At 36.1% G+C, this 13,229-nt stretch overlaps 1 protein-coding gene across 2 annotated transcripts in view; it reads right to left on the reverse strand.

Annotated features, from left to right (window-relative positions):
• ppm1aa (protein phosphatase, Mg2+/Mn2+ dependent, 1Aa) overlaps positions 1 to 13,229 on the reverse strand; it is a 79,786-nt gene that overhangs the window by 30,261 nt on the left and 36,296 nt on the right. The window contains exon 6 of one of the 2 annotated variants that reach the window (XM_028439031.1): positions 3,445 to 3,468. The exons of the other annotated variant lie outside the window; for it this stretch is intronic. Within the exon in view, the coding sequence (XP_028294832.1) occupies positions 3,460 to 3,468 (9 nt within the window). The 3' untranslated portion in view covers positions 3,445 to 3,459. Of the gene's footprint in view, positions 1 to 3,444; positions 3,469 to 13,229 lie in introns of those variants that run through there. 2 annotated transcript variants of the gene reach the window in all.

Below are 13,229 nucleotides of genomic sequence, written 5' to 3' on the forward strand. Positions count from 1 at the left end.
ACTAAGTTGCTACATATGTGGTATCTTTTTTATGTATTTAAAAACATTTTTTAACTAAAAGATACGCATTTGGACGGAATATTTAGGTGTTATTGACCCATTAATGTTAGTAAATACACACAGACAGATTTTACATGAATTATGATTGGATTTCGTCTATTTTTAAATTACAATTACTGTACGTCTTTAACTATCCATGTTCATTTACAACTCAATCATGATTACGTTGACCAGCATTTTTTTTCCCACTTACAATTAAAATTACACTTATAATTTTTACCCTGAAATCAATTTCAATTATGTTTTCAATCACTTAAGTTTAATTACAATTAATCACTTGCCTTTAAATTTAAAACAAGCCCATAAAACATAACCGTTCTCTTGTGTTAGCTTTCTGTTAGCATCTCTTATGATAACAGGTCAGTTCTTAAATCAGCTGTAAAATACACTAAAAAACATTATCAATCATCTAATTTTATTTTCATCTCTTGGTTACCTTGTTAGACTTCCTAATCAATGTAAATATTGGTATTATTATTTTCTGTGTGGGCGTCTGAGCCTTATTTCTGTCAGTATACCCCTAGATTTCAATTATTCTTTTTTTTTTAAATGGTACGACAGATGAACTTGATCTGAAACATATTTGAATAATGTTTACTACATAGGGCTGTGTGTAAACCATAGAACTACATAGGGCTGTGTGTAAACCATAGAACTACATAGGGCTGTGTGTAAACCATAGAACTACATAGGGCTGTGTGTAAACCATAGAACTACATAGGGCTGTGTGTAAACCATAGAACTACATAGGGCTGTGTGTAAACCATAGAACTACATAGGGCTGTGTGTAAACCATAGAACTACATAGGGCTGTGTGTAAACCATAGAACTACATAGGGCTGTGTGGAAACCATAGAACTACATAGGGCTGTGTGGAAACCATAGAACTGTAACACGGTTTCCTAGTTTTGCTTTTAATTACATTGCAAATGACAGATTATTTAATAAAATGTTCGTGCCAATTACAATTACAAAGTCAATTATCTGAACTTAATTACAATTCAATTATGATTAAAACAGCAACATGTGGTTTTAATTACAATATCAATTATAATTGTCATAATTGTAATGAATTAACAATTACGCAATTACAATTATAATTAACCCCAACCCTGGATCTAGAAAGGAAGAAATGTAGTAGATGAGAAATATGCAGGAAATTTTTAGTCAACAAAATTCACATTTCTCTGAATTCAGACTGTACACATGTATCAATAAGTCCATCAAAAAAATAAAATAATAACAATCCCTATAAGCAGAGGTGAAAGTAATGGATTACAAGTACTCACGTTACTGTAATTGAGTTGCTTTTATGGGTACTTGTACTTTTTTGAGTATATTTCTGAATCAGTATTTTCACTTTAAACTTCAGTACGTTTTAAAAGAAGTAAAGTAAGGAATTAGATATCTACACCCAACCGTTACTGAGTAAATTATTATTATTTTTGTGTTAAAATGATCAACGTACATTGTGAAACGACAAAAAATGAAATCACCAGACAACAATCAAATGCATCACATCGTAGTCGACCAATCAGATTAAACGTAATGCACAGCGCTAAAACAGAAGCAAAACTCTGAAACATTTGTTTTAGAGTTAGAAAATGCAGCTTTAATACTTAGAGCCTGATAAATTATTATTTTTTTAATTCATTGGAGTTATTTTATTTGTGGAAAATAAATTAAGTTCCAATTATAGAAGATTTGGTCTCTTCCTTTTTAAGTTTATACATGTTTACTGTATGCAAGGGAACCGTGGAAAGATTTGTTCCTCAAAATAAACATATAGGGTGAAAGTTAATAGTAACTTTTACTTCTAGTACTGTCTAATTCAGCTACTTTGTACTTGAACTTCAGTATTTTATGTCAGACTTACTTTTACTTGTACTTGACAAGCATATTCGACATGATTTTATAGATTGTGTTGATATGAGAAGCTTTCAGTAGTGCAATTCTTAATTCTTATAGTAGCAAAAAAAAAAAGTGTTTCAAATGGCAAATCTGTGCCTGAGAGCCACAGAGGGAAATCCAGCCTGTCCTTGTGTGTCACTTACGAGCCACAGGAAATGACTTTTATCCCTTTTTTTTTGCTGACGGCACAAACTGTCCTCATGAAGCTAATGCTTTATGTCAGATTCTATACGAACTGCCAAAGGTGTGAAGAGTACTGATATATTCTACTCAAGTACAAGTACTGTTACTTGATTAAAATTGTACTTAAGTAAAAGAACAAGTACGTCATGCATAAAATACTCAAGTACAAGTAAAAAGTAGCTCAATTAAACAGTACTCAAAGTAAAAGTTACTATAGTTACTTTCGCCCTCCATGTTTATTTTTTGGTAATAAATCTTGCCACGGTTCCCTTGCGTACAGTAAACATCTCATGTATAAACTTTAAAAAACAACAAACGAGCTCTTGCACAGTTGGAACTTATTTTATTTTCCACAAAGGCATCTGTATGAAACAAAAGGTTTGTCAAAATGTAGAGATGTACAGTTATTTTCAAAATAAAATAAGATTAATTAAATTCAAAATTAACAAATTCTCAGGCTCTAAGTATAGCTACATTTATGAACTTTAAATCAGAGAAAATAATCTCCATTCAACGCTGTGTTAGCACCGTACATTACCTTTTAATCTGATTGGTCGGCTATGATCTGATGCATTAGATTGTTGTCTGGGTCATTTCATTTTTTGTAGTTTCAAAATGTCTGTTGATCATTTTAAAACAAAACAATTTACTCAGTAACGGTTGGGTGTAGATATGTAACAAATGACTTCACTGTATCGCACAATCTTTTCAGGGCAATAGGTAGAAATATGTGTGAACTCATTCTCTTTGGTTTAGAGCGCTTCATCACTCATTAGCGTTAACAAAAAACTTCAAATCAATGTTTATTTTTTCTGCCCTATGTTGCTTTAAGTACAAATAAAGCGAGTCCTGAAATTGCATCAAAAAACTTCACGTAAAATTTTTCACCAAACTATACCATCCTGCCAAATTTCATGAAATTGCGGATAGAGCCTTAAAATCCAAGTAAAGTGAAATTATTAAGATAAAGAAGAAGTATCGTCATGGGAACAATAGGTCCTTCACACCACATTTGGTGCTCGTGTTTTAATTACTGATTTAAAAATATATTCAAAAAAGTACAAGTACCCATAAAAGCAACTCAATTACAGTTTCGTGAGAACTCGTAATCCGTTACTTTCACGTCTGTGCACTACTACTGCAAAACAAAGATGGAAATCCACCTCTTTTTTCTCCTCTGCCCACATTACTTCATCACATCAGCGGAAGGTTTTCGAGTATCAATATGGCTGAAGAGCTATCAAATGTCTGGAGGTGTGTAGTGGGCGAATCCATGTGTTTTTGTTTATTTTCCTCTTCATTTTATTATCCACACTTCAGCAATGAGGAGGAGAGCCAGACGAGTGAATTGATGGGAGGGTGGAGTGAGGAAGAAGAAGATGATGAAGAAGGAGAGGAGGTGGAGGTGGAGGAGGGTGAAGGGTGGAGTTGGCCAGGACGATGAGGAAGAAAAACTAAAAAAAAACACATGATGATGAGGAGTGCCAAGCTCTGAAAACTGGCATGCTGCCTTTGTGTCAGTCACCTAGCAACAGGTCCTTTCCCCATCACTTACCCCCCCATACACACCCCTCAGCTTCCCCGGCCCCCGCGGCGCTCTCTAATTCAACAAATCTGCTCCCAATGTGAGGGCTGCTCCTTGAACAATTCAGAGCAGAGGGGCTGAGGATGTGGGGGCCTCCGCTCCACACGGCACTCAGCTGCCCATTGACCAGCCGGGGCCTTTCTCTGCAAAACACTGACGAGACACGGACAAAGACCCTGAAAGCAGGGGCAGCTCCACAGAGAAAACATTTGCTTGTAATTCTCTTTGACTGCATAATGAAAATGATGTTCTTTTTTAATGTGGGCTTGTTAAGGGCACACTATTTTTTTCCCCTCTGGTCACCTGATTATTGTAAAGAGGGCCCATGGGCCACAGAGAGGGGAAATATTGAAAATGCTCCAAAGACCTCCAGCACTCTTTACTTTAACCCCCTTTTGTTTCTCAAGTGTGTAGTGATAAAAAAAAAAAAAAAAACATAAATATGTAGACTCAGGATGGGAGCGTATGCTAGGGCGAGTTCCCCTTTTTTTGGTTTACAAAAAAGGATAATGACAGCAGGGCACACACACACGCACACACACACACACACACGCACCCTTAAATGGGAGCAGAGCAGCCATGCTTTGCACTGAGAAGGTTAGCATTCCTGGTGCTACTTTAGTGAAACAGACCATTAGTGGGAGCGTTGGGCTGGCACCCAAAAGAGTGCTTCTTCTTCAATGGACACATTCACATCCAGTGATTATTTGCACTTTTTAGCCTCCAATTTTCTGTTTTTGTTAATTTAATGTGTGTTTTCCACATTTTTTGTTTTTGTTTTTGCTCCCCGTGGCAAAAAGTAATGATCTTCCAGATGAAACGTAATGCTGGTTATTTTCCCTTGTTTTAGAGTTCATAAATGTAGCTATACTTAGAGCCTGAGAATTTTTTTTTATCATTTTGAATTGGATTCATTGGTGTTATTATTATTATTATTATTATTATTATTATTATTATTATTATTATTATTATTATTATTATTATTATTTAAATTGTACATTTTTACAAACCTTTTGTTTTATACACATGCCTCTGTGGAAAATAAATTAAAATAAATTAAATTGTGCAAGATTTGGTCTCTTCCTATTTAACTTTATACATGAGATGTTTACTGTATGCAAGGGAACCGTGGCAAGATTTATTACCAAAAATAAACACGGGGAGTGAAAGTAATTAGTAATTTTTACTTTAAGTACTATTCCATTCAGCTACTTTTTACTTGTACTTGAATATTTTCTATACTTACTTGTACTTGAGTACAATTTCAATCAAGTAACAGTACTTCTACATGAGTAGGATATATCAGTGCTCTTTACTCTTCTGATAATAATGTACTACTAATAATAAGTACATAAGTACTGTATGTAGTGTGTAGGGCTGGGCAATATATTAATATTCAAGATATATCGAGTTTTCTATTTTAGCGATAAAGAAAATGACAATATCGCCTATATTGAGATCTAACCCAGACCTTCCCCTAAACAAGCCACACTACAGCACTCACTCACACGTGCTGTCCCTTAGAGGAGAAAAAGCCAAAAGTGGCACATATTGTGCAGCTGTTTGTTAATAAATGTGCCTGTGTGGCCTTTTTCATCAGCAAATTTAACCCAGAATTTTCCTTCTGGTAAGACTTTATTGAATTAAAAATATTGAGATTAATATCGTATACATTACCATTTTGAGAAAAGATATTGAGATATGAGTTTTGATCCCAGCCCTACTTAGTGTGTTCCAATTGGATAGTATGAAAAGATTGAGCACACGAGAAATACCTGGATGTATACTATAAAGTGACATTTTTTAAGTATGCACGGTAAGCACACTAATCATACTCAACCTTCCCATGATGCATTGCGAACGGAATGTAAAATTGTCCTAGGACCGTCTTCAAACTAAAAAATTGACATCTCGATTTTATAATTATTTGCACTTTTTCACATTCATTCATCATTTTTTTTTTTTTTTTGTGCACGCTTCTCTCCCCATAGCAAAAGGTGATGATCTTCCAGATGAAATTCCTCATCTTGGAAAAGAGAAAATTAACTTTTTGTTGTTTACGAAGCTTCTTCTGCCTTCTGACAAAATACTTTTCCCCACTATTTTTCTGAACATATTCACTTTTCTTTATGATAAGTCCCTCTGTGAAATCCCATTGGGTTCTCATTCATACGGACGTCTTTTCATCTGTTCTATTCGTTTTTTTTGTGTGGATCCCAGTCTGTGGAAACCATCGCTAAAAGTGCAGAGGTCGCAGGTATAAGGACGAACACTGGTGACTTCTGCTAGCTGATGTTCAGGCTAAGCTCATGAGTTTCCTGACTGGATGTGAGGTTAACAATGGACCAACATCTTTTTCTTACACGTGAGAGCCGTTCAAAGCTCCTGAGATCCTGGTTTAAATCTTTCAGCGTTTGATTGAATTGATCCTCGGTTTTCACCTCCCATTCACTGCAACATCTGCATTACCAATGATCAATGATTTAAGCAACACATTTTTACACTGAATTTAATCAAATATTGATAATCTAAACAAGTTTGTTAAAGATCTATTTGAGGGACAAATGTAACTATTTTGCAGACCATTTTAACAACCCCAATAAAATGTACATTATTATTAGTGTTAATATTATTATTGATTGTTTATTTCTTATTTTCTCATGTTTTTTTATTCCACGGTATATTGAATATTATTTAATTTTATACCAGTTTGTAAGCAAATGTCTGGTAAATATGAGCTGTAGTATAACATTCATATAATCAGGATAAACTAAACACAAAGGGACACATCTGGAGATTATCACCACTATATAGACATTTAAAAAAAAAAGAGAGAAGGCTGTTGAATTGCACAGAAATAAATAAAGTTTATAAATAAAAACAGCAAAAAAACTTCCACAAATTATCGGCGCGTAGCGGCGGCAACTCACTGCGATTTTTCGCCTTCTCCTATTTTTTTAAAAAAAAAGTCTACTACTTGTTTTTTTCTGATCATCTCTGTTCATGTGAAAAATGTCAGAATTTCCCATTCCTCCCTTTATTGAAACATGAAGCTGGATTCATTTGTGTGTGAACTGGGTGAAAAAGTCTGCTGTGCTATTTTTCATGTGAATTTTTAATCATAATTAAATTAAAAGTGAAATATTTTCTGTTTTCAGAGTCTTTATTAAGAAGTTTTGCTGCTTTTCTCTGCTCAGAGACCTCACCTTGAGTTTATCTAACTGGTCAATTAAAAGTCATCACAGAAAATGACCTCAGGTTAAAAAAGAAAAGAAGAAGAAGAAGAAGAAGAAGAAGAAGAAGAAGGACATTTGAAATAAAAGAATGTTGCAGAGGAATTACCATAGAAGAAGAAGGATTTCACACCCCACGGTGAGATGCTTTTAGCTGATGTTGTGCTGGTCTTTGACATTGAAAGCACATCTTGTCTGTGTTTAAGTGTCAGATTCCTTCAGAGAAGCTTATGTTTCACGCCTTTATTTATTGTTCATCGCGTCAACAAGTGGTGGTCACTCACGCCTGTCCGTGCAGGTCATCTCAGGACTTGCTACTTGCTACTATGACTCTGACCCCAATTACACAGATTATGTCTGCAGATGGTGGAGGGAATGGGGGGGATTGGGGGGGTGTACCCCAGTGATCGCCGTTGACAGGGTCACCAGGCGTCGAGTGACCCCGACAGGCTACTGCTGCTTTAAGGGCCACAGAGAAAAAGAAAAGGGAAGCCATCGGTGTATAGAGAGTATGCTCAGATGAATGATGAGCCTCAGAAACAGGACGGAGGCTATGTTCAAAATTGGAATACTAACTAGAGGTGAAAGTAATGGATTACAAGTACTCACGTTACTGTAATTGAGTTGCTTTTACTGGTATTTCTATACTTTGTTGAGTATATTTCTAAATCAGTCATTTTACTTGCACTTAAGTACGTTTAAAGAGAAGTAAAGTAATTTGTTACATTTCTACACCCAACCGTTACTGAGTAAATTAGTACTTTTTGTTTTAAGATGATCAACGGACATTGTGAAACTACAAAAAATTAAATGATCAACAATCAAATGCATCACATCATAGCCGACCAATCAGATTAAAGGAAATGCTGGTTATTTTCTCAGTTTTAGATAATTATTTTTTTTTTAATTGAATTATTTGGTGTTATTTTATTTAAAATAGAATTGCACATTTTGACAAAACCTTTATTTTATACAGATGGCTTTGAAGAAAAAAAGTAAGTTCAAATTGTGGTGGATTTCATTTCTTCATCCATCCATCCATCCATTTTCATAGCCGCTTATTCCCGTTTAACAGGGTCGCGGGGGTCTGCCGGTGCCAATCTCCGGCTCTCATAGGGCGCTGGGCGGGGGTACACCCTGGACAGGGCGCCAGTCCATCACAGGGCAACACAGACACAGACAACCATTCACTCTCTCATTCACTCCTATGAGCAATTTAGAGACTCCAATCAACCTTACGGTCATGTTTTTGGATTGTGGGAGGAAGCCAGAGTACCCGGAGAAAACCTACGCAGCATGGGGAGAACATGCAAACTCCACACAGAAAGGACCCAAGTCCACCCCAGGGCTTGAACCCAGGACCTTCTTGCTGTGAGGCGGACGTGCTAATCACTAAGCCACTTACTTACTTGTACTTATACTTGAGTACAATTTCAATCACGTAACAATACTTCTACTTGAGTAGAATATATCAGTACTAATGTACTACTCATACTAAGTCTGATGTCAACATGAGTATGTAGTGCATTCACATTAGACAGTATAGAAAGATTGAGTACGAGGGAAATACCCAGATGTATACTATAAAGGAACATTTTTTAAGTATGCCCGTAGAGGACACTAGTCATACTCAACTGTCCCATGATGCATTGCGAGCTGAATGTAAAATCGTCCTGGGCTTCAAGCTAAAAATCAAATGTCCCCCTTTCAAAACAAAAGCATCTGTTCTTGTCTTCCATTAGTTTTTTTTAACACTTTTGTAAACATTAGCTTTTTTAATTAACAAATGACATTGATTTATTTTCAATATTTGTTTAACCTGATGCATTTCTGGATCGCAGGAGGAGGAGAATGCAAAACTTATACAAGGTCCCAAACAGTTTCTGGTCCTCCACACAGAAATGCAAAGAAAAACAATCTTAGGCTGTGTTTGAAATGTCATACGAACGTATTACTCATACTAAGTCTGACGTCAAAATGAGTATATAGTGCGTTCAGATTAGATAGTATGAAAAGGTTGAGTACGTGAGAAATACCCAGATGTATACTATATCGGGATATTAAGTATGCACAGTGGGCACACTAGTCATACTCAACCGCCCCAAGATGCATTGCGAGCGGAATGTAAAATCGTCCTACCAACTTTAAGCTAAAAATCAAACATTTCCCTTTTCAAAATAAAAGCATCTCTTCTTGTCTTCCAATAGTTTTTTAACGCTTTTGTAAACAGGGCTCTTAACTGGAAGTTTAGTCAGTAGGGACAATGGCTGGTCTCTGAAAATCTCCAAAATGTCAGAACGAAATGTGTTTCTGCAAGTTTTATGGATCAAATGATCATATGGTGACTCTCTCGCTTAAAATGATTTCAGAACTTTCAAAGGTGGAGAATTAGCAGAGATATTTAGCCTCAGTGTGATTCAGGTTTTTTGTTGTTAAGGTTCCAAATGCATCTTGGGAAACTTGGAAGTACAGTATACTTCAGTGGGAACGCTCATCATCCTAATCATACTTATAGGATAGTAAACAGTATACAGGGTACTCAGTGAGTGTGTAGTACGTTAGTGTGACATTTCAAACACAGCCTCAGAATGAGAAAGATTTCAATGGATTTATTCCAGCAATAAAGATGGAGTATTTGTATTTCTTAACATTCCACTGTGAGGTTGAGATTTAGACTTTTATATATATATAAAAAAGGTGGTAAAACTCAGAATAGTTTGTGTCATACTTGATGTTTTTTAAAAAAAACCCTCAAACCTGAGCATTAGCAAACATCCAATGGGGATATTACAAAACACTGTTTCTAATGCTGATGCTAAATGGTTTAAAGATGCTTCCTGGCAGTGAAGAGCAGGTTCACCTCCAAAACTCCACGGCCCCTCCTCACCCTCTCCTCCTCCTCCTCCTCCTCCCTGTTGTTGTGTGTTTTCATGTTAATTGGCAGCAGTTGAACCGTGAGCCGTAAATCAAGAAGTGCAAAGTGTATTAACGAGTCGGACCACCCAGGAAACTATTTTCCTCGCCACTTTCTCTGCACACAATAAGGATTCTCGAGTGTGCCGTGCTCCAGGAGCCGTGAATGAACATTCACAAGAGCAGTGCTCCCCTGCTGCCACATTTGCTGCAGGCTAATGGCTTCTATAAGTACTGATTAGAGCATTTCCAAACAAAAGGTGGAGTATTCTGGCCCGAAGTAGTTCAAGTTTGTGTCTCCGCATGTTAAAGTGTTTTTAATATGAGCAGCAGATGAACCTGAGAACCTCAGGCTCCATTAATCCAAGTCATGAACAGGAACTAAACAGAAAACCAACTTTTGGAGATTAATGAGATTCATTTAAAATTCAGAAGAAAAAAAATTCTGCTTTTTTACAATTAGAAGGAACACATGAATAACAAATGTAACTAATTATACAACAACAATGAAATAAATGAATCAACAAGTAAACAGCAGTACTCAGAGAGAACAAACCATTCACACTTTATAGGCTATCTCTATTAATAGTGATACAGTAGGTCCACATTTATAGACACCCGTCACACCCCCATTTTTACGCAAAAATCGTACTGAAAATACAGAATCAAAAACTAACCAATGATACCCGATGAGGTGATTGAGAAACCAACCCGACATAACTGATTCATATTTCATAAAGATCAGTCAATAACAAACCGAGTTGAGAATTTTTTTAAATTTTGCTAATGATGTGGGATAATTATTTTTTTTTTAATATTTTTCTTATACTGATCCAGAATCTGTATGTTGATCGGGATCCCCTCCATGATGTAAGGTCTATCTTTGGTTAAAATTTTATTATAATCTGTTTAAGTACTTTTGATGTAATCTGACTAACAGACAAACAAACAAATAAATAAATAAACACTGGTGAAAATATTAAAACTCAAGGCTTGAGGGCCAAATCCGGCCTTTTGGAGAAGGGTTTCTCATATGGGGGAACGGAGAGGGAGAAAAAGTGGAAAATTAACAAATGAAAGCATTAAAAATATGGGCTTTTATAATATGTATTTTTAGTAAAAAAAAAAAAAATATAGAATCATAATAATGATGATGGGAATGATCTTGATTAGAACATGAACTGAAAATACAAAGGTCAGTCTTGACTCTTGGTCCCACACAAGCCGAGAGATGACGAGAAATGATAAAAACTATAGAAAAAAATAATTTCATTCCACTTATTTACAAAATTAGAGACTTTAAAATGTGTGTAATCATGTATTTATTCTATCATTATGTTCTATAGTTGTTTTTCACAGAATTCTGAGTCAAATGCTGTAGTTGGACAAAGGGGGTACTTGGATTCAGAAAAAAGAGAAAGGGGGTACTTGAGCCAAAAAAGTTAATCAACCACTGCTTTAGAGCATCTCATTCAACCAGCAAGAGAAAGTGAAAATTAAAGAAATGTGTGAATCACCAAACATGTCATTTGTAGATATTTCAGTCTTTCGAAATACACAGATTCAATGACACTTAACCACATTCGCCGTGTCTCACAACTTTCCCACGCTTATATCACACATTGGCAGTAGTTTTTAATCACAAACTGTTGAAAGAACTTTCAGTTCTTCAAAAATGTATCATTTATTGCGATGATATCCTCGGTGCCTTACATACTTTACATATAATTTATACGTGGAAGTGCAAACTGGGGCACAACAATGTTGTAATTTCTCATTTTTTCATCTAAAATCCACTTAAAACCGAACTAATACATTTGTGTTTTACAACCTGTTTTATGTGAATACGCTGCTGGAGGCTGTATCATGTATAGAATGAGTCAAACTAAATAAATATACTAACATATACACAACATAATAACTCCTAACGTAGAGAAACATTGGTTGTCAATCAAAGAAGAAATAAACAATCCTCGTCCGATGGTCATAGAAATGTTGCTGATTGGTTTAAGATATTGAGTACGCTTTACTTTGCTTTACTTCACTGGGTCTAAAAACACAACCAACAACAATAAATCAATAAAGCTCTTATCAGAGAGCCACAAAAGAGAATCTTGCTATAAATAAATGTTTTTCCTTCATAAAAAGCAGATCCTCTGCAGTGAAATAGGAATATAATTGTCATCCATTATGAGACCTTGCAAAGCTGGACCATTGGCTACTAAAATACCAAGGTTAATCTTGATTAAATGTCTTTCCAGGGCACAAAAAGCATGTTTTACATAAAACATCCTTCAAGAGGATTAAAGCACGATGTTGGGAAATATATAAAATATTGCTAATGGCAAGGCCAAGCATCCCAAGTCTTAAATGAAAGGTATCAAGGAGATTAAAGAAAGCCATTATAAATCATGCACACCACTAATACGTCTGCTTCTGCCCCATTATCTTCCTCTCTGACTCGGGTCACACCAGCAAGCCAGAGCTGTGATTTGAATCTTTTCTCAAAGTACATTCCAAGATTTTAGTTTAGCGTTGTCTATGCACGGCTTTGACAGTTTAACGCTTCTTCGGTTCTTTGTAAAAGACACGTTTGAACGTCCTTTAGCAGCAGGCGCTCACACTGGGACTCATTCTTCTTCAGTCTACATTAAAAAAAAAACAAGCTCTGCAGGTGAATGTTGGTTAATTAACACTTTTCTGGCCGTTGTTTAATACCAGATGGGAATATTTAATAAAAGAGGTGCAATTTATTCAGATGTGAATGCTTGTGCACAGCCAGCTGGAGGAAGCTTTCCATCTTTTTCCTTCTGCTGAGCAAGAAAAATCCTGAATGCTCCGTCACTGGCGACTTTTGTTCATGCCACACTTACCCCTCGCACTCCACACACATGCATCCCTCTGCAGATAGAGGAAGTTTCCTCTCACACCTGTTGATGGATTGTGTTGGTGTCAAAGGCTTGGGCAGGGCAACAACACATGTCTTTATACAACTGCATGAGCCCCAAAATAGTGGCTCCCTCACATAAATGGGGGGGTGGGGTGAATAGAAAACCCCCCTTTTTCCACACAAAGCAGCAAAGAGGCTGGGAGCCAAATTAGAGTAAACGTCACTGAGAAGCAAGAATAATTCTGTGTTAAAACAGGAAAGTCTCAAGGTGGTGGAAGGAGTGAAGGGGTTGTTTGTGCGTCGTGCCTGGTCTGTAAACACTGATGGATTTACTTACTGCACTTATAGTTTTTTTTATTTATTTATATAAAGCATAAAGGTGTTAAAAGTCATCCTCTGTGCAGGTAGCTGAGCTCCTTCATTCCTGCATCCTGGACTGAAATCATACTTAATG

Source organism: Gouania willdenowi, chromosome 22 (assembly GCF_900634775.1).
Source record: "Gouania willdenowi chromosome 22, fGouWil2.1, whole genome shotgun sequence".
Classification (NCBI taxonomy): domain Eukaryota; kingdom Metazoa; phylum Chordata; class Actinopteri; order Blenniiformes; family Gobiesocidae; genus Gouania; species Gouania willdenowi.